The sequence below is a fragment of the Trachypithecus francoisi genome, unplaced genomic scaffold, assembly GCF_009764315.1.
Source record: "Trachypithecus francoisi isolate TF-2019V2 unplaced genomic scaffold, Tfra_2.0 Lachesis_group13, whole genome shotgun sequence".
NCBI lineage: Eukaryota > Metazoa > Chordata > Mammalia > Primates > Cercopithecidae > Trachypithecus > Trachypithecus francoisi.
Window position 1 is genome coordinate 65,976,914 of NW_022681458.1, and position 19,867 is coordinate 65,996,780.

At 51.7% G+C, this 19,867-nt stretch overlaps 2 protein-coding genes across 3 annotated transcripts; both read right to left on the bottom strand.

The window, feature by feature from the left end:
* Positions 1–4,257: 4,257 nt before the first annotated feature.
* On the bottom strand, positions 4,258–6,610 carry HOXD12 (homeobox D12). Of its 2 annotated transcripts, none has more exons than XM_033231053.1 (2): positions 5,246–6,610; positions 4,258–5,099 (listed from the first exon to the last, which is right to left on the bottom strand). In XM_033231053.1, exons 1-2 carry the CDS (start codon positions 5,817–5,819, stop codon positions 4,861–4,863), a joined length of 813 nt encoding a protein of 270 aa, XP_033086944.1. In that variant the 5' UTR covers positions 5,820–6,610; the 3' UTR covers positions 4,258–4,860. The 2 variants fall into 2 exon arrangements, with proteins under 2 accessions (XP_033086944.1, XP_033086945.1); XM_033231054.1 differs by having other exon boundaries at positions 4,861–5,099; positions 5,218–6,610.
* A 3,122-nt stretch (positions 6,611–9,732) lies between these two features.
* Positions 9,733–12,944, bottom strand: HOXD13 (homeobox D13). Its single transcript, XM_033232114.1, has 2 exons — positions 11,997–12,944; positions 9,733–11,196 (listed from the first exon to the last, which is right to left on the bottom strand). The coding sequence occupies exons 1-2, from the start codon at positions 12,778–12,780 to the stop codon at positions 10,946–10,948; spliced, it is 1,035 nt and encodes a 344-aa protein (XP_033088005.1). The 5' UTR covers positions 12,781–12,944; the 3' UTR covers positions 9,733–10,945.
* Positions 12,945–19,867: the final 6,923 nt, after the last annotated feature.

Below are 19,867 nucleotides of genomic sequence, written 5' to 3' on the forward strand. Positions count from 1 at the left end.
AGATTCCTCCGCCCAGGCAATCCCAGTGCTGGGGCCTGGGCCTCAGTCCTATACCCAGGGCAGGCGGCGCTGGCTGTGATGCTGGTTCCCTCCCTGGCCCGGGCTGCTGCAGTGCCGGTGCTGTGCGCTCTGCCCACCGTGCGGACAGACAGAGAAAAGGCGGGTGGTCTGAGCTAATATCTATTTTCTGGCTGATGTCCCCCCCTTCCTCTTTTTCTCCTCCCTCCCTTTCTCTCTTCCTCTCTCCTTCCTCCGCCCCTTCCCATGTCTGCTTCCCTCCCCCAACACTGCGCAAATAGGTCTGTGGCGACTGGAGGGCACCGAGCCTACCCCAACTAGAACTGCCCATCTTGTGTGCTCCTTCCCCACAACTGGCACCCCCGCCCAGATTCCAGCTGACATTCTTCTCAACCCAGACCCCCAGCACACGCATCTGCCTCCCCATTTCCATCCCAGGCCTAAGCCTCTCCCTTTAGGACTCGTGGTCGACGCCCCTGGATCTCTCTCCTAAAATGGCTCCTCGGACGCTACACACTGGCTCTGCGGTAGCTCAGGACCCAGGGCAGCGGCAATGACTTCAATCCGGGTCTTTATGTGTCTGGGGGGTTCGCAAAAATTCTCGCACCTTCTCTCTGCTGGCAGCACGGGGTGGGGCGCAGGCAGCCTGGCGCCCCCAGTGTGGAGCCTCCTGACCGCCAAAGAGGGAAATGGGGAGGACGAACCATTCAAGTTCAACGACATGGCGACGGCAGCTCCGGCGGGAGCAGCGATTTGGCGGGGGAGGGTGAGCCAACTGCAGTAGCGCGCCGGTGCACAGGCGAAGGGGGCGGCCGGTCCCTTTCGGCTGCTTAGCGCGGACCCTTGCCCCCCGACCCACTCCACAACCCAGAGCGCTTTCATTCCAGTCCCAGCCCGCTTGGCTCTTTGGCCTCAACTCCCTCCTAGTTCCTGCCCCCATTCCCGAAACCCAGGGAAAACCGCAGCCTCCGGACCCGCGCGTCCCGCTCGAGAACCTACCGTGAAGACCCCGGCTCTGTGGCCTTGTCCTTGTCTGCGCGGCCCCACCCGAAACGCAGGGAGCGCACCAGGCCTTCCGGGCGCAGCCAGCAGCTCCGCGAGGAAGAGCTTTCCGCACAGCGACGGGACGCGATGCGGTGATTTTGAGCCACCCAAGATAAGACACTAACTTGACCTTAACTTTGTCAGGGCGCCCCTGGTATCTGGAGAACGTGAACAGACACTGTCTGGCAGCTCTCGTAAAAGCTGACTGGGGAAGGGATTCTGAGTCATTTCATTTATTGCCACTACAGTTCTGCAAGAAAGCTTTTCCTCCCTGCCAAACTTTAATTATTTATGCTCTTTTAAGAAACGAAAGAAGAGAAACGCAGGGAAAACACCCAGAGCCAGTTCCTTCCCTGCAGAGTCTTCGGAATGGACTCCTTAAGTCAAGCGACGGGAGAACAAAAATATGAGGAGATCACCTTTGTCTAAGGACAGTGGGGCAGTCGCCTTGCCCTCCCCCACTATCACTGAGGGGGGAATGCAGCTGGGAGAGGCGGGTGAAGGGGCATCCCCCCCACATGAATATTTACAACGATTCCGGATTTCTCTTCCACCCGTCGGCATCCCGGAAGCCTCCCCAGCCCGCCTCCCTGGGGGAGAACCCCCAGGCCTTAAAAGCGTCCCCCGTCCCCGCCGCCCTCTGAGTTTGCAACTGATTGAATGACAGACGAAGCTGGTTTTTTTCTCTTTTTAAAACCGTTTTCCTAGTCAAGAGGCCCGCTTGGACTGCAGCATTTCAGAGGACACATTTGTCTTTCTGAAGAGAAAGTTGAGCACTCAGATTTTAGCGTCCTTTCTCTTCAGCATTTTTTTTCTTACAAATTTCTTAGTGGTTCCAAATCTCTGCGGGAACCCGGGCTATGGAAGGAGACACCAGAGTCGTTGTATTTGTGTCAAATAGCAAACGGGATAGATTTGGAAAAAACTGCTGAACCAAGAGATACGTTTTTATATTTAGAATAATTTAATTTTCTGTGAGGAGTGATCTCCATGAATATCCCCTCTCCCCACTCATCCCAGGCTAAAGGAAAAGAACAGGATGATTTCATGATATATTTTGGAAAGAAACGGCCTCTGTGTTGTCTGTCTTAAGGCCTGGATCTGAGTACGTATGCTTTCCTCCTCCTTCCCCCAGCCTTCAGAGGGCTCAGTGCGGCTTCTGCCTTTGTTCAGTTGTTTTTGAGCAGGCAAACCTCTGAATGCAGAGTCAGACTTGGAGATCCTGCTCTGGGTACCATAGCCTCTATGTGTCCAGCCAGGTGGGGAATCCTTTTGAGCCATAGGACCTTGGCAGCTCTTGCTTCTTTCTCTCCTATTGAGTATATACACATATATGTATATATAGTTGTGTGTGTATGTACAATTAAAGAACAATTAAAAATTTAATTATACACCAAATTTGCTTCTGGGAAGGGGAGCTGAAATGTTGGATATTTAGTATTAGCGATTTAGTAGTTTTACTAATTCTTCCTCTAGCTAAAAGCTAGTTTCCACCTCCACCAGCTAGGAGCTGGTGTTTGCAAGAAGATGAGTAGCAAGCAGGCCCTGACTTTCCTAGACTGAGCTAGAGGTTCAGATGGACTAGGGAGTTTTGAGGCCCCATTTCCCAAGGGAGTCTGCTGGGCTCCTGGTAAACTGGCTGGTATCAAGGATTTAGCAGGACCTAGCCGGTTCCAGAGAAGCCGGACCAAAACTCCGTGGAGACAGACGGTTTGTTTTGAAATTTGAGGAACCTCAAATCTTTACAGACCCTGAATAACAGCAAGCTTTAAAGTTTGAGAATTTAGGCTAAGTGCAGAAGTCCCAGCTTGCAACAAACTGAGAGTCCCCTTAATGTGAGACACACTCACATTTGCCACGGTCCTTCCCTTTTGGATATTCCAAACATATTTGGTTCGAGGCTTTTACACACCATTTCCTGACCGCCTCGGAAGCCATTTTCTCATTTAACGAACAGTCAACACCCGCGGTGAAACAATAGTCAGAAAAGAAAAACGAATTTGGTGGCCTGAAAAACATTAAGGGGGAATCCAAAACATTTTGAAAAATTGACTTCAGCCCCTTGACAGCTTGTCTCAGACCTGAATATTTATTTTCACTCAAAACATTTGTATATATTGTGTCCGATATATACAAGCTACTGTTTTCGACAAAATCAAAACAAAACATGCATGATAACTATTAGATAGCCTAGAAAATGAAATTAGTCTAAACATCAACTGAAGTCAGTTAGGCTAAGGCTCAGGGCTCTCTGTGAGGTGCCCACTCCAGGTTTAGGGCCAGGTCCTCCACTGAAAAGAAATCACTGGACTTTGGGAAGGCATCCTGAATCCTTGGGTTGTGTATCATGCTAGAAGGTGTGAAGGAGGAGTGCTATATGTCAGAAGGAGAGGGAAAAGAGGCAGGGATAGTGGAATGAGCTGGCCAAGGGGAGGCTTTGTTCACTGAGATTAAGGCGGGACACTCCAATACACCCAGAACAACTCCACCTGGCATTTGGGAACCCCTGCCTCCATGAGGCAAGCCTGGCAGGGTCCAGGGCCTTGAAGTCTCCACTGGGACAGGCCAGACATGCCTCAGAAGGGGCACAGTAGCTGGGCCTCTGGTAGCGTTGGCAGATGGTGGAGACGGTGAGAGGAACTTCTGGTCCTCTTTGCTTTGTCAAGAGCAGCTAGCCGGGTGGAGAATCTAAGAGATTTCCTTCCCCAACCATTGACTCTTGAGAAGGATCTTTTGCCTATCCTTTTGAGAGTCCATTAAGGTAATTCAAGAAAGAAAGATGTGCCAACACCTTTACTCACCTCAACTGGAAAGCCATATTTACAGCCGGAGTGTAGCACCCCTCCTCCTCTTGTTCACTCCCTTCTCCTCCCCCTGGATATCTTTCCCTCCTCCCTGTGCAACAGAGCTTCCAACCAGACCAGCAGCTCCTTTCCCCAGAGGTAGGCTCTGGGTATCCAGTTACAGGGTTCATGGGCCTGGCCTAGGCATGTACCAGAAGGTGGGAGTAGGGCAATATTTGCCAGTCTTGTCTGGAGATGGTACTTTGTCTGGAGCCCCAGTCTCTCTCATCCCATCTCAGGAAATGAAGGTTCCACTCTATTCCACCCAGCTGGAGGGGCCGGCCTATTTCACATTTCTCATTTCGAGATATCTCCAAGTTTACCCCACCACCCAGCCCCTCCTCTTCTCTCCCTTTTCCTCTCAAAGTCTGAAGATCTAGTGTGGCTTTTGTCCTCTCAAATCAGCCAGAGCAGACAGGAGGGTGGAGGGTGGATGATGCCCTTTCCTTTCTCCAGAGTGAAGATACTGGCCTTGCCACAAAGGGCTTCTGCTGCAGAGACCTAATTGTACTCACCGTCCTTTCCATTCCCTCAGGTGGCCTTCCACTCTGAGCCCTAACTAGGCAACTGCTATAGGCTGAAGGGGCTGGAGAGAGGGGGAAAGGTAGAACGAATTGGGTGGAAACAGAAAAATCCAGGTACCAGGGAGCAAGAATGAGCGGTGGGTGCAAATGCCCCAGCCAGGAGCAAGGAGAGGTGGTCTCAGTGCCCCCACGTGGAAGCCTTAAGGCCAGCCAGAGTTGCACTGTACTTCCGCAGGTTTCTCACGGGCTTCTCAGGGACTGAGGAAAGCAAGGAGGCCGAGCTGGCCTGGTCTCTAAATCTCTTGGTGGCTTCTGGGACTAGCAGAGAAGGAACCGAAGGAAAAGCCTTAGCCTTAGCCCCAGATCCCCCTCCCCAAACAAGGCCTCTGTCCAAAAGAGCAGACCCAGCCGGGCCCTGGCCACGCGCACGGCTAGTAGAGCGCCAGCGCCTGCTCCCTCAGCACCACGCGCTTCTTCTTCATACGCCTGTTCTGGAACCAGATTTTGACCTGCTGATCGCTGAGGTTCAGCCTATTGGACAATTCCTTGCGTTTCTGCCGGTTGATGAATTCGTTGACGAGGAATTCATTCTCCAACTCCGCAATCTGCTGCTTCGTGTAGGGTTTCCGCTTCTTGCGGGCCCTCCCCGGGGCCGCCCCCCACGGCAGGCCTGCAACACAGCCCCAATCCACGTCAGCCCAGCCCGTTCTCTGTCTAATGCCCGCCCCCAGGCGGCTCACCTCCCCTTACACTCTCCCTTGAACCCCACCTCCCGTCCCGGCCCAAACCGGCCCGGGGAGCATGGGCACCGTTTACCGTCGGGCAGTGAAGGTCGCAGGCAGGAGGCAACGCCCGCCGCCTGCACTGTCATGTTCAAGTTGAGCGGGCCCTTGGTGTCGTCCTTGAAGCCAGGGGCGCAGGGAGCCCCCTGAAGCAGGGTCGCGGAGCCCGGCGTGGCACGACCCACGCCCGCGTAGTCATACTTGGCCGCTTTGAGAGCAGCCACTGCAGGGGCCATGCTAGACTCGGGGGCGAAGGAAGGCCGGGTACGACCGCGCTCCTCAGGCCCAGCGGCCGCTTCGGGCGCATAGAACTTAGCCTCCTCTTCGGGTCCGTCCTTGGCTGTTGGGGGCTGCAGGCCGAGAGGCCCGGAGCCAGCCAGGTAGGGCTGTGAGAAGCCGCCGAAGGCAGTGGCGCCCGCAGGCTGCGCGGGGGCGCAGGAGCCTGGCGTGGCGGCCCAGGGCAGCGCGCCGCGCGGGTAGGAGATAGGGGGAAGCGCGGCCAACTGGCCGCCATTCGGCCGCAGGTTGGAGAAGTAGAAAGAGTCTGGCGACTGCAAATTCAGAAGCGAGCCCACATAGCCCGCTCTGTAGAGACTGCGCTCACACATCTCCAACAAAGGGCTTCGGCTGCGCTCGCAACAGTATTTAGTTACAACCGGGAATAAGGGGACAGGCTCAGACGATTGGACGAAACTTTGCCTGCAGGTTCTTCAAAGCCGGTCATTTCAGCGCCGCCTACATCCCCCCGACCCGTTTTCCCCCCCTTCAGAGTATTATGATAACACCCGCAATGTTCGATGGCGAAAGACGAGGCTCCCAGCAGAACCAAATCAAGTTGAGCGAAGACTAACTCTCTGAGGGGTTCCAAGCCCGGCTTCGGCAGCTGGGGACCTCGGGCAAGAGGGTGCTTCTGCCCAAGTGTCCCTTGGGACTCTTCTTGGCTGTGATTGGCTTTGTGATCCGTTTTCCGCAGGCTTTCTGGGCCCAGCTTGCATCTACAGGCTTTAAGTTCCAGCGGAGGCATTTTCCATTAACCGGCGCCTCTCGACTTGTCCGGAGAGGGCGGGGTCCGGCGGCACCAGGAGCTCTGTCCCTTGGCCTAAGCAATGTCACTCTTACCCCAATCACTCCCACAGAAAGGCTTTCTCCAGAGACCTCTGCCTGGAGATCTGGCAGCAAAGACCCATTCACTGCTTGAGCCCTCAGTCCCAGGCCGCAGACACAAAAAGGGCATCACAAACTACCCAAGTTTGGGATCCAGGAAGGAGGCCACACTACTCCTGGTTTGTGTTCCCATGGCTAAGAACTCTGATCCTAGGGAAGTTGCCATATAGGTCCAAGGAGAATGTCCGCCAGGGAACCCATCAGCTTGATCCACCAATCGTGGCCAATGGCTACATTCCTTTTATCGTCAGGAGTCCTCTCCGGGACTACACACTGCAAACCAGAACTCCGTGGTGTCCCCATCCACCAAGTGGAGGGCAAAGCAGGACGAACTCCCCTGAGTGGGTGTGGAAAGGCAGAAGAGCCAGAGTCACCTGGCCGGGGAAGAGCGGGCGTTCGGAGGCAGCTGGCTAGCAGAGTTCCTCGCCTCAGCGCCCCCAGGAGTGCCGGGGATAAGGAGTTCACGGGTCTGACAAACAGCGAAGTGGGAAGGGCAGCAGTTCTTAGCTGGGAGCGGTGTGCTCAGACCCCGCCGCTGGCCCTCTTGCCTAGTCCGGTCAGCGGACTAGGGGTCCTCCCCCTCCTGCCTCCGATCCCAAGACCCTTGGAGACCCCGTGACCGGCGCCAGTCTCAGCCTGCAGCAGGACCCTCGGTCTGCGAGCCAAGCTGGAATTGGTTAGATCGCGGGCTCCCGCACTGAGACCACACAGGCGCCGCCGGAGGGCAAGACTGACCACCGCGCTGCGACTTTATTGTGTGAGTTATGGCGACCAATTGGGTGGCTCTGGGGAACGCAATCGGCCTCTTCCTCCTGCTCTGGTGGGGGGGGGGTGGGGAGCGGGGAGAGGGGGTGAGGACGTGGGGGTGGGGACGTCTGAGGCTCCTCTGGCTCTGCCAGAGGGTTTCCTTAGGAGCTCAGGCACACAGACTCACTCTCTCGCGTCCTCTTTTGGGAGGTGGGGGCAAGCACAAGCTGCAACCCCAGTTCCTAGATACTTAAGGGAACACAAGCCTCAGATCCCTAAGAGCTCTTACTTTGGGGAACCCATCCTATTTTCGAGGAGCTGCAGCTTCGTTACTCCCGAAAGCTCCAGCTCCAGGGGTCCCTGCAGTCTCTGCTCCTCACGTTTCAGTGCAAGACGATTCCTCGTTATTTCCAAGCCGAGTGGTGTCTCCTTAGGACCTTTAGGCAACCCTACAACAGCTATTTGTGCCTCAGGACTAAAGGCATAAAAGAACTAAGTGAAAAACTGGAAAGACAGGAACAGCTAGGGTTCCCTCCATTGCTCCTTGCCCAGTCTTCCCACTTCATTCCCCGGGTTTATGACTTTCGAGGTCTGGCAGACAAAGTCTTATGAGAGCTGTGGACCCGGATCGAGGGAGGGTCGGGGTGGAAAGTAGTGGCGGGAGGCGGCTTGGCTGGTAATTGAGAGAATGGGAAAGGATTTGGCTGAGGAGCTAATAGCGAGCTCTGCCAATGCCGCCCAACGCCCAGGAGATGGCGAGCGCGCTCCATGCCTATCGAGGCGCAGCCGCACGGTCAAGATCAACAGCGAAGGGCGGTGCGGCCGCCCTGGGGTCGCCAGCCCGCGCGGTCACAGTGCGCTTTCAGACGCAGCCGAGCGCCTCCGAAAGCAGGAGATCTTGGAGGCAAGGCCGCCCCTGACAGCGGAGCCAGAGGGACCCAGAGGGCTGCCAGAGGCGGGGAAGCATTGCAGTCGCCCTTTGTCTGGCAGTGGGTCCCGGCTCCAGTGCTTCCTTCGCCTCTTGAGTCACGCGACACGGGGGCCTTGTTTCCCCACCCGCGGCTCTAAAAACCTGCCCAGTTTCTGAGCTGCTCTCCTGCCGCCTGTCTCCAACAGAAGGAAAGGCCTCTCTCCAAGCCCCCTTAGCCTCCCAGGCTCCCCGAGGGCCTCCCTCCCAGTGCCTGGGCCACTTACCAGTTCCTTCCCTCCCTCCGCAATTTGGAATATAAAGGGAACGCATATAAATAACAAAGCCTCCTTCTGTTATTGATTTAGCTTTGAATCCAAATTCCTCCAGAGAGCGTTTGAGTGCAGTTTTAATCTTCAGCAAACCTACTATTTCTCCAAGGCGGGGGGAGTCGGGGAGGGGGGGGGAACTGACATGCAAACTAGAGATGAAAGGAAAATCTCGAGGCAATCTCCCCTACCCAGGATGGGAAACCCGAGAAATAGACCTGGAAATGGAGTGACGCTCTGGAGTGTGGCACTCACCAAAAATGGAGGGGAAGGTTGGCGATGAGGAGAAAGGAAAAATGTGCCCGTTTCCGATGAAAACATATCTTTTGAGAAAAACCACAAAAACGCTAACGACCCTTGCCGAAGTGTAAGATGGGGGATGGCGTGGCCCCTTGTACATGCGTTATTTCTTCTGCAGAGATTGAATCGCGATCAAATCTCTCTCTCTGTCTCTCTGTCTCTGTCCCTCCCTCTCAAAAACGAAGTTAACTGTCCACTGTCGGCAGTAAGATATGAAAGAAATCAAGCTGGGACAGAGAAAACGAAAGTAGCTCCAAGTCTTAGGTCTCTGCGTTTTCTCTCTCAAAGTCATGAGGGAGCCCTCCCACCAGGAGAGTTTTCACACTCAGTGAGGTTTTAAATATCAGTATGTAACTAACTTACACACGAAAACGTTAGCAACAAGTGAGTTGATTGTGTGGGGAGCTAACCATGAGGAGTCATCCAGTTCCTCAGCGGCCATTTCCCTGAGTGGCAAAAAGGCCTCAAAGAGAAAATTCTAGTGCCTAAAAATTGCGTCTGAAAGTTTAGATTTTATAATTATGTTTTCAGTTGTCAACTGCTCTGTGCAGACTGCCCAGAGAAGGTGATATGGGATAAGCTTGAAATGTTTCTTTTTCGATTGCCAAATATGGATATGTCTTTCTAATTTCAAGACCTTCGTAGTTCAGATATTTATAATGGTCTTTCTAGGTTGAAAATTTTCAAGTGAGTAAGTTTTTCTATGCACAGGCATACAAATACATATGGATTAAAAAAATAAATAGAACTATATAAATAAATTGACAATAGTGAAAGAAAAGTAAAATTTTATTGTTTTTTGAGCTGGCCTGGTATAAAATATCATTTTAAACACTGCAAATTATATCCTCATTTTAAAACATCACTACTTACGTTAAAGTCATGGGCAAAAGGGAGGGAAGGGGGCAAACGTGGAGAGCATGAAGGTCCCAGAAACCAGAATTAGTGTTGAGTTTTCTTCATCTACAGAGAACATAATTGTGTTCAAGATATCAAGATTTTGTAATAAATAAGAACCATTTCAAGAGGAAACACAAACTTGAAAAAATAAAACAAATGTATAAGGACTCAGAAGAAACAAGAGAGTTCTGTTTATTGGCATCTCCCTAGGAGTAAAAAGTGATTTTTAAATGCCTGAAGCACTGCCTATGTATCCCAGCTCACAGACATTACATCTACAAAAATAATCTCTCAATTGTATAAATATGCAGCACTTTAAAAAAGTAATTATCATCACTTTCAGAAACATCATTATTTTTCTTCTTGGGCCTTGGAACTTCATATTTTTCATATTTGTTGGATGCTTTACAGCTCCATGAGAGGCCCAATGCATTTATTCAGACAGTCAGGTTCTTCACTGGGTTCTGTATGTAAGTTCCCACCCATGGCCACATTCATTCAGCCTCTTTTTGAGGATTGAGGAGATAGCCACAATCCCAGACCCATAGATTCAAGGCCAAGAGAAGGAGGTGCATTTATGCCATCCGTGGGTCACTCTACTGATTGCAGCCATTTAAATATATGCATTGAGAGTTCAAGAAATGAAGGCATCCACAATCCATGAGGACACATGAGTTTCAAATTAAAGATTATGAAAACACAAACCTACAAAATGTTAAAAATATACAATTAAAACAGCAAGCAAAACACCCAAAGTTGGAAAGATCGTCTTCATTTCAATATTGATACAAACCCTATTTGATAAGGTGGCCACTTTTAAAGCCATCACAGTACCTTCAGCCTCCTGTTTTTAGACTTTCCCGGTGACCCCAGAGCACTGCCTGCCTTTCCACTTGCCTCAGGGCAACTGCTGAGAGCTAATGATTCAATTAACTAATTACAGGATATGAATGACTGAAAACCATTCTGTCCTAGTGGATTATGAAGATAATCAGTGCTGGGAACAAACAAATAAAGTAATTTAAAAAAAACCAAAACCTTAAATCAGAATGGCGCTTCAGACATTCATTTGGGGGGGGATTGTGAAAAAATACTTAAAGTCCCTTTATACTGGCCTAGAGGGAGAAACAGAACATTAAAAACAGATATAAAAAAACCCTAGTCAAAAACAAAACCAATAATAAACAAGTAAAAAACAGAACTACACAGTCAGGCTGGGCAGCAGAAGGTTTTAGAACCAGGTAAGTGGAAGAGAGAAAAACAATTCACAAAATTTGCCACCATTGGCAGGGGGTGGGAGGAATTAAATACATATTCAAGTCTTTCCAAAGGCCTTTTGGAGACAACCGAATGGCTTCTAAACTGTCTGTGGCCAACCTGGACCACATCAGGAGACAGTATCTTTGAGCTTGGAGACAATTTTCTTGTCCTTCACTCTTCGGTTTTGAAACCAAATGGTCACTTGTCTCTCAGATAGGTTCGTAGCAGCCGAGATACGCCGCCGCTTGTCCTTGTTAATGAACTTGTTAATGGCATACTCATTCTCCAGTTCTTTGAGCTGCAGTTTGGTGTAAGGCACTCTCTTCTTCCTCCCTCTTCGGTAGACGCACATGTCTGGCTGATTTAGAGCCACATCCCCTGATACAAACAAAAGCACAAGAAAAATTAGGCTGGGATATTTGGAGCACCTAGTTGAGGACTGTGTGTGTCTGTTTATGTGTGTGTGTGTGTGTTTTCAGGGGTGCAGGAAATTAAAAAAAAGCCACGCTGTTTGGTCTTTATTATGTACATAGACATATTACTTACCCGTTATTAAAGAAAGATTATTTGCACTTAACAACAAAAGTTAATTTGATTGATTATCATAGTTTCTCAAACCGGCATCTTAACAAGCCTGCAATTTTATGGTGTGGTTACTGGGCACGTTCATGAGGACAGTTTCTGCAAATGTCGGTTGTATAAAAACAAACACACATACATAGACACATACAAATTCAGGTCTTTTGCTCAAATTTTGATTTCCTGCGTTCCTATGTTTGGAGCTTGTGGGCTTGATCTAACAAGCTTTAGTGGTCATCTTGGAGCAGTGATGTCTTTGAAAATGGGGGGGTTGCAACTCTGTGAGGCTTCTTAGGAAAAAGGCCTCTTTAGGAGAAAAGGGAGAGGTCCGAAGAAACGGCACGCAGAGACCCTCAACTTTAGGAGAAAAACGTGTCTGCGCTGCACACAGGAAAGAAAGGGCAGTGACGGAGGCAGTTGAAATCAGAGGAGGAATTTACAGATTTCACACGAACTGGACAAACTTCCACTGGGTTAACCCTGGTCAGGTGTGGAGCACAGGCACCCACTCCCAAGTAGGGGCGAATACTCTTAGTCCTTTCTTTTCTTCTTCTCTCTCCCCCTCCCTCGTGTAGGTCCCTTTTCTCCATCGCCCCTACCTGGAAAGGAAGATTTCCAAAAGTGGGACCCCTGTGGCTGGTCCTTGGCGCAGTACACCTGGCTGTTCCACCCGTTAGCCAGCGTCCAGGACTGGTACCCCTCCATGGAGATGTAGGCCTCGTGCCGAGGCTCCCCGGAGCCGAAAGTGGACACCATGTCGATATAGCCGGGCACATGCTGGTAAGGGCTCGTATAACCCTGGTAGAAGGATACTTCCTTGGCTCGCGCTGGCACCTCGTTGGCCGGTACGCTGCTGCTCGCCAGGCCTGACACGTCCATGTACTTCTCCACGGGGAAGCCTCCCAGCGAGGCGTGCGGCGATGACTTGAGCGCATTCTGCTGTAAGCCCACGCCGTGCGACATGCGGCAGCTGTAGTAGCCGTTGCCGAAGTGGTAGCCGTAGCCCAGCGCTGGAGCGCTCGGGGGCGCTGCAGCCGCCGCAGCAGGCGTGGGCGCTGGGCACTCTTTGGCTGGGGGAGCCTCCGGGCGCGCCGCTACAGCGGCAGAAGACGACGACGAGGAGGAGGAGCCCGTGCGCTCAGAGGTCCCGGGGTATGCAAAGCCGGAGGCTGCCGCTGCTGCAGCCGCCGCCGCCGCCGCCGCCGCCGCCCGCCCCGAATGTGTCCCGGCGAACACAGGCGCGGAGAGAAAGCCGCGGCACTGGCCTGACGCCGCCGCCGCCGCCGCAGCCACCGAAGAGGAGGAGGTAGAGGCTGGGGCGCCACCGGCGCCCCCGCCGTCCGCCCGCAGCCCGTCCATGTCCCAGCTCCCAGCGCGGCTCATGGCCTGGCCTGACCTGGCCCCGGCCCTGGCCCTGGCCCCGCGCAGGACACCATGGCGCGGCGCGCCTCCTCCCTCCTCTCCTTTCTCTCTGGTTCGCTCGCTCCCGCCCTCTTCCTCTAGCCCTCTCTCCCTCTGTGAGCCTCCCGCCTCCGGCCCTCCCGCCCTCCAACAGGTTAGCTCATCGCGGGACGTTTATAAAAACGAAGTTCAGGTTGGGAGGGGGCCTGGGCCGGTCGGGGGGCCGCCTCCCGCCCCGAGGGCGCCCGCCAGGGGCGTGCCATTGGCTGCGCGCGGCCACGTGGGGGTAGGGACGCGGGGGAGCCTGGCTCCCGGCTGGACCCACCCACCCCGGTCCCCACCCTTCTCCTGCCCCTTGCAGGGTCCACCTCCCATTCCCGCCCTCCCCCCGACCCAGGCGTACGCGCTGCAGCCACCCCCACGAGTTGATTGCGCGACGGCCCATCCCAGGCCCTGTCTGCGACTGAGGCGGGCGCCGAGGCCTGCGCCTTGTCTCGGCAACCGCTGTTTTTGCCACCTCTCCTCGGCTCCCCGAGTTGCATAGCAAAATGAAGACGAAGGACAGAGATGATCAGAATGATGTGAAAACAGGCCCATTTTTTATCCTGTTGCTGAATCCCTCAGTTAGTGGACCTCTAGACCCCAAATCTGAGTGAGCTAATTTGCCCTACCTTGCGCACTGGTACCCGGCAAAGGCATTTCACACAGATAAGAGGCATTGGAGCAGACCCTTCCTATACACACACGCTGTCCGTCCGGAAAATGCCCACGAAGCGCCCTTGGGGCTGGCGGCAGAGACTTAAACTGATGAAAGACAAGCATCGGCGCGTGAGCCTGACAATCTGTGCCAGAGACAAAAGTCCAGGGATGCCTACTCAACGCTACTGGCCTCTACTCTTGGGCCAGCCGGGAGTCGCTTCCGACCTGGGCCCCTCAGCTCCCACGGGTCCTTCTTCGACCCGCAGAAAGACCCTGAGAAGGGCGCCGGGGAAGAAAGCCACTCAGCCGCCCGCCGTGAAACTTCTGTGTCTCTCCAGCAGCCGACCGGCCTCGCAATTTGCAGTCACCACCCACTCCCGCCCGTTCCTCACACCAAATTAATTGAAAACTTCACTTTCCCAGGGACCTTTGTTTCGCTTCCTTTTCCAAGCTGCCAACTGCAGAGAACTGAGAGGGGCAAATTAAGAGGGCGCTTGTTCCAAGCAAATTCGGAGTTTGTGATAGGAGCAGCCCAGACAAACGGTCTGACTTCAAGGGGTTAGGTGGGCTCACGGCAGTGCTGATGGGGCTAGATCCAGCTCTGGAACCATACTGCCAGGGTGTTAGAGATTACAGCCCTATCCCTCATCATCCCTTTCCGCTGCTCCTCAGCCTCAGAGCTCCAGCTCACCATCCCTCAATCTCAGCAACTAATGGGGCACCAATGAGAGTCCTGCTGTGACTGTGGGGCTCTGCCTTAGGAACAATATTAGATCCAATGAGCCCAGGATTCTGGGGGTAGGTATGGGATCCTTCAGAGCCCACTTAGTTCTGTGGCACACACTCTCCAAGTCAGCCCATCTCCAAGAAAATCACTCCCCTAAGTCTGTGATTGGTGAGAGCTTGTCACCCAGCACCGCTGTCCCCCGACCAAAGATGCCCTGAGTAAGATGAGGAAGAGAGCCAGGGAGGCCCTCCTTGGCCTGGCCTGGCATTTCAGGGTGGGCTGCTGGTGTTAGGAGTGTTGACACGCAAAACGCAGTAACCATAAAAGGCTCAAATAAAGGGGAAAGTTATGAGAGGGGTGTTGGAAAGGAAAAGCAAGAAAATTCGTTTCATCTTTTTGAAGTTCTAGACATGTTCATGATCAAATTTGAGATGGGAGGGGCCTGAATTTTACAGGAAATCATAGGAAATAGAAGTTTGCTGATGAGAACAATTTTTTCACTATTGAGGAAAACAAGGCAAAAGTCAGCAATGAAAATTCGACCGACATTTTTAAAAGGCCAACTGTGGTGAGGCGACGGGATTGCTAACTTTTAAAAATGGTTTGGCTGCGTCTTTATGAAAAAATTTTGGTACCAAACCACCAACCATGGGCCACCCTGAAATGCTTTTATTTTCCCTTTGTCTCTTTTTTCTTCCTCAGAGAAAACATGAAGACAGTTTTAACTTTTTATGACTCCAAAAAACAAATTCGTTGAAATATTCCTAAGATATAACTAGAACCAACAAACTTACAGTCTCTTAAAATTAAATATCCTTGTGGTTTTGTGACTTGGGCTTCTGCTTCATTTTCTCACTGATAAGTGCAGTTTAATGATCAATTATGTGTTTAACAATAAATAAAGTAAAATGAAAATGGGAAGAATGTGTCAAGTTTTGTTGATTTCAAGCAGCCCATCACTTTTGGCTGAATTTTCCATTCAGCAAATTAAATTGTGCAGGAGTGGGAGAAAAATCTGAATTACTACTCAGGTTGAAAGGGATTTCTCAATGGTGGCTCTGCTTCCAAAAGCCCTGTGGGACCCTCTCAGAGCAGGGCAAAAGGTTTCTAGGTCCATCCTAATGAACATTCAGAAGCCAGGAAGATTTTTAATTAGGAGCTTTGCCCCTTGATATCCTGCTGCTGAACCTGCTTCCAGCATAGCCTTTGGGGTCCCAGTCCTGTGGGAGGGCTTTGCCCTGAGGAAAAGAGGTCTGACTTGGTCCACTTGGGCCCCCAAGCCCAGAACCTCAGGGCAAATGCTACTGGATACTGGGGCTGTGGTTGAGTACCAGACAAAGTCAGGGCTGCTTTGTTTATGAACTAATGAGACACATAGTTTACAAGCTGGGGATGCCAGGTAGGGGAGGAATTTTGAGACTGAATTTGCAGAAACATTTCATTCAGGTTTAAACTTAATGGGAATCAGTTTCTTTAGCCGGCCAGGAGCACAGACCAAGCCTTGTGTTTGTGTGTGGGTGCATTATGCAGGGGTCTTAACAACAGAAATAGGCTTTGTTAAGTGAAAATCCTTGGAGACTACACATGTCTCCAAACATCCATGTCTTCTTCAGTGAAACCAGTTTTGCCGCTGTTCCTGATTTTGGTGAAAAACTCAGGATGGCCCTTTGGTGCCCAAAGTCCCACTGTACTCTCCCATCACTTGCTCCTCTTCCTCCTTTTCCTCCAGAGGCATCCTTTTTAAGCATCAGTGCTGTTCTCGAGGTCATATTCTCTCCTTTCATTCTAGTATATGATCTTTCAAATTTTGCTCTTGTCCTCGGTTGGGGGAACAGGCAGATACAGGCTGTGATTTAGATTTATTGAAGTTGCTCTGCTTGCCAAGACAGCAATGAGCTCAATTAACCACATAATCAGTGGCCATTAAGGCCAGGATCACAGGATTCTATCAGAGTGGGGTCCTGGGGACTCCTTTGAAAGCATTTGTCTTGATGGCCAAGATCAGGAAGTGCAGGACACCCTCCTAATTAACTTGTAAGAAGCCAAATATTTGGTGTAGAAATAGAGTCTTAATTCCAAAGTAAAATCTTAAGTCTAGCAGAAATGGCTGGACAGTGTTCTTAACCAAATCTGTGTTCTGCCAACTTTGGAGCTAATTTTCCCTCTCCAGGCAACACTGAGTTTTACTCAGCCTGGAAATAACAAAAGAAACAACAACAAACAAAACCTAGTGTGAAAAAAAGGAGACCCCAGCAACAGCCAGACAATGGAATTCACATTTGAGTACCTTCTACCTTGGAGACACGTTCCGTTTGGGTTTCACAACACGATTAGGCTTTATCAAATGAAAATCGTTTGCAGCAACAACAGTCCCAAACCCCCTCCAAACGAGAAACACTATTTGCTGGAACCAGGTTTGCCTCGTGCAGGACAGTGGGCCCTTCTTTGGGATGGAGAGAACTTCTCCAGCCTTGGAGAAATTCAAACACAGTGAGAATTCTTTCCTTTGAAGAGAAGCACTAATCTCACTGTGAAAGGGACACAGGAGGGTGGGGCAGGAGCCGGAGGCCCAGAGTAACTTGTTGCCTTTTTTTGGAAAATAAAAGCTGGGACCCTAATTTGCTGTAGTTTTATCCGACGTCTCAAGGTGAGGGGTTGTCCCTGGAATACACTTCCCTAGCAAAACCGTTGTTAAGACCAGTAAATTCTCACTCTGTCGGTTGCTTGAGATAAAAGAAAATGTCTGTCTACCTACCTATCTCCATTCCGCAGAGTCCGTTGTCTCTATGGGGAATCCACCGGCAGGGCAAAGGGTTGAAGGTGAGGAAAGTGCCCAAGTATGAAGGGGGAGCCGAGAGGGAGGCGGAGGGGCAGTGTTCGGCTCCACTTCCCAGTCCGGCGGCGCGCAGTTCCCCACGCCTGGCGCTAGATGTCCCTGCAAGTTTTCCCGTGGCGTCTGAGGGCACAGGAGCTCCAGGCAGGCGACGGGTCTGCGTAGCCCCAGAGCCCAGGAAGAAAGTATCCCCCAACTCCCGCACCACGACCGTCCTCCGTGGGGCGCGGGATTGCGATGGAAGAGGGAGGAGAAAAGACAGAAACAACCGGAGAGACCCGGAAGGGACAGAGAGCTAGAAGCTGGCCTACCGAGGGATGGGAGCATAAAGTTGCCACCGCGAAGTGAGGACTGGAGTCGCCAAATTCGAGTTTTCCCTTATGCAGCGAAACCTGCAGCCGTGGAAACCGCACTTTGCCTAAAGACAGGGAGCCCGAGGCTCGAAGCCCAGGCTTTCGCGGTCCCACTGTCCCATCGCACCCTGCAGCCCCAGCTGTCGAGAGAGCATGCGTCCCAAGGCGGACTCGCAGGTTGTCGGCCCTAACTGCCCGCAGTTCCCCGCGTAAGAGGAGAGCCAGGCTTCGGCAGCCGCAGACGCGGGGCTTCGCTGCAGCTCCGGCTTTACCGGCGCCCCTCCCCTCGGGCGGCCTGGATAGATTTTTATTACCCGCAGTCATAGGCCAAAAGTGTTTACTTCACCTCAGAGGACCCGCTGCTGCTCAAGAAACAAATATTTAGTCTGGAAGCCGAACCAAAAAATTAGGCCTCTTCAAAGTCATTACTCCTTTAGAACAAAAAGAGCTTTTCAGTCCATGCGAAGGAAGTCCTTCCTGTACTCCCCATACCATCTTAAAAATTTCTGCCAAAGCATGCACGCTTAGGTTGGATTCTTGTCTTGTTTTATCTAGTGGGTTCTGTACCTTGGTAGTGGGTAAGAGGCCTTGATGGTCACAGAGGCTGCATCAAACCACCCAGGACATTTGACAGACCTGTTCCCAGCCTTGGCCTTCACATTCTGGGAGACGTGCAAGTTTGGGTATTTCATCAAAAAACATCAATAGGGCAGGGCGCGGTGGCTCATGCTTGTAATCCCAGCACTTTGGAAGGCCGAGGCGGGCGGATCATCTGAGGTCAGGAGTTCGAGACCAGCCTGGACAATTTGGTGAAACCCTGTCTCTACTAAAACTACAAAAATTAGCCTGGCATGGTGGCTTGTAATTCCAGTTGATTAGGAGCCTGAGGCAGGAAAATCGCTTGAACCCGGGAGACAGAGGTTGCGGTGACTGAGATCTTGCCACTGCACCCCAGCCTGGGCAACAAGAGTGAGACTCTGTCTCAAAAACAAACAAAAATCACCACCACCACCACCACCACCAACAACAACAACAAAACACACACACACACACACACACACACACAAATAAAGGAAACTGCACTCTTCTTACTACCCTCTACATAGGTTCAGTGTTTTTGAGGTAGGCCTGTATTTACATAAGACATAGGCAAAATGAGAGTATTAACCTAAAAAATGCTGCCCAAGGCTTTAAACAACCCTTTTGACTTTATCATCGGAGATAAGTTTAAATCACCAGCAAGTCCCTGAACCCCTCTGGCTCATAATCTCTGGAAAAGGGATAATAGTTTAAATCTCACAGAGTTGCTGTGAACCTTAGCTGAGATAACATGTAAAAAGCACTTGGAATTGCATAATAAGAGCTTCATATAAGTTAGCCAATATTACTACTAGTGGGTGTGGAATCTCTAAATAAATAAACGGACATTAAATATTGGAATGGAATGGTCACTGTACCCCATGAAACGTTATTGCCTGCTACACCCAGTTTAGTGGAAACATTATAGGTGTCTTTTACTGTGAGTAGTTTCGCTGACATGGTCTCTGACATGTTTTTTGTAATAAACATGCTAGAAATGCAATATCAGTGTAATTTAAAAGGTGCAAAAATAGTTTTCAAAGCCACTAATGAATGAAGGTGTTGCTGAGAAACAGTGTTTTCCCTTTCAACAGACTGAGGTCCGGTTTGGCGCAGCCTTTGGGACCAGAGGCGTCGGGTCCCAGAGGAAGGGAAGATGTGGGAGACCCTTGGGCTGAGTGATAGAGGAGGGCGTCGTCAGTCCTCACCTCAGTTCTCAGTGACTGCGTCTCCGACTTGAAAACCAACTCACAGCAGACGAAACCGCGAGGAAAACAGATGGGGGCGCCAAACGACAGCAATAAAGGCATCCACGGATTTCCGCCCAAGCAGCGCCTCAGCTCACCCACACTGCCGCCAGGGTCTTGCACCCGGCCCCCCCCCCCCCCCCCCCCCCCACCAACCCAGCACGACCCAAGCCTGGACCAAGGTGACTCATTCAGTCCCTGGAGCAAGCGAGGACTGGGTAGGGGGACCCTTCCCGGGTCACAGGGGCAGCGACTGCAAGGCATGGTAGAATTGGGCATCCCGGCTGCGGAGCAGGGAGGGAGCAGGTGGGGGCGTTGGCAGGGCTGGGCTCCTACCGCGCTGATGGCCCCAAAGCCGGCGCAATGAGAACTCAGGGAGCTCGGAGCTGGGTGGCCAATGGGGCAGGGGCAGAGATGGACGCTGGGTCAAGTCCCAGTCCCGGTGTAGGATGCTCACTCTGCGTTCCCCGCCGGTTTTCCGTTCCCCCAGGCACCGCCTGTCTATCGAGCTTTCCGTTTATTACCTTAAATAGGTGGAATTGATTTTCTAAGCAAAGCTCGAGTTGTGGAAATAAGTTGGCGCCGAGGGGAACAGAAGATAAACTTTTGGCATTGACTATATGTGTGTATA

Bases quoted from the DNA above. Each gene is read 5' to 3' on its own strand.
- HOXD12 (XM_033231053.1), bottom strand. From the start codon at position 5,819: ATGTGTGAGCGCAGTCTCTACAGAGCGGGCTATGTGGGCTCGCTTCTG. The intron at 5,100-5,245 runs GTAAACGGTGCC...GCTGTGTTGCAG, and splicing joins GCGACCTTCACTGCCCGACG to GCCTGCCGTGGGGGGCGGCC.
- HOXD13 (XM_033232114.1), bottom strand. From the start codon at position 12,780: ATGAGCCGCGCTGGGAGCTGGGACATGGACGGGCTGCGGGCGGACGGC. The intron at 11,197-11,996 runs GTAGGGGCGATG...TGTTTGTATCAG, and splicing joins TTGGAAATCTTCCTTTCCAG to GGGATGTGGCTCTAAATCAG.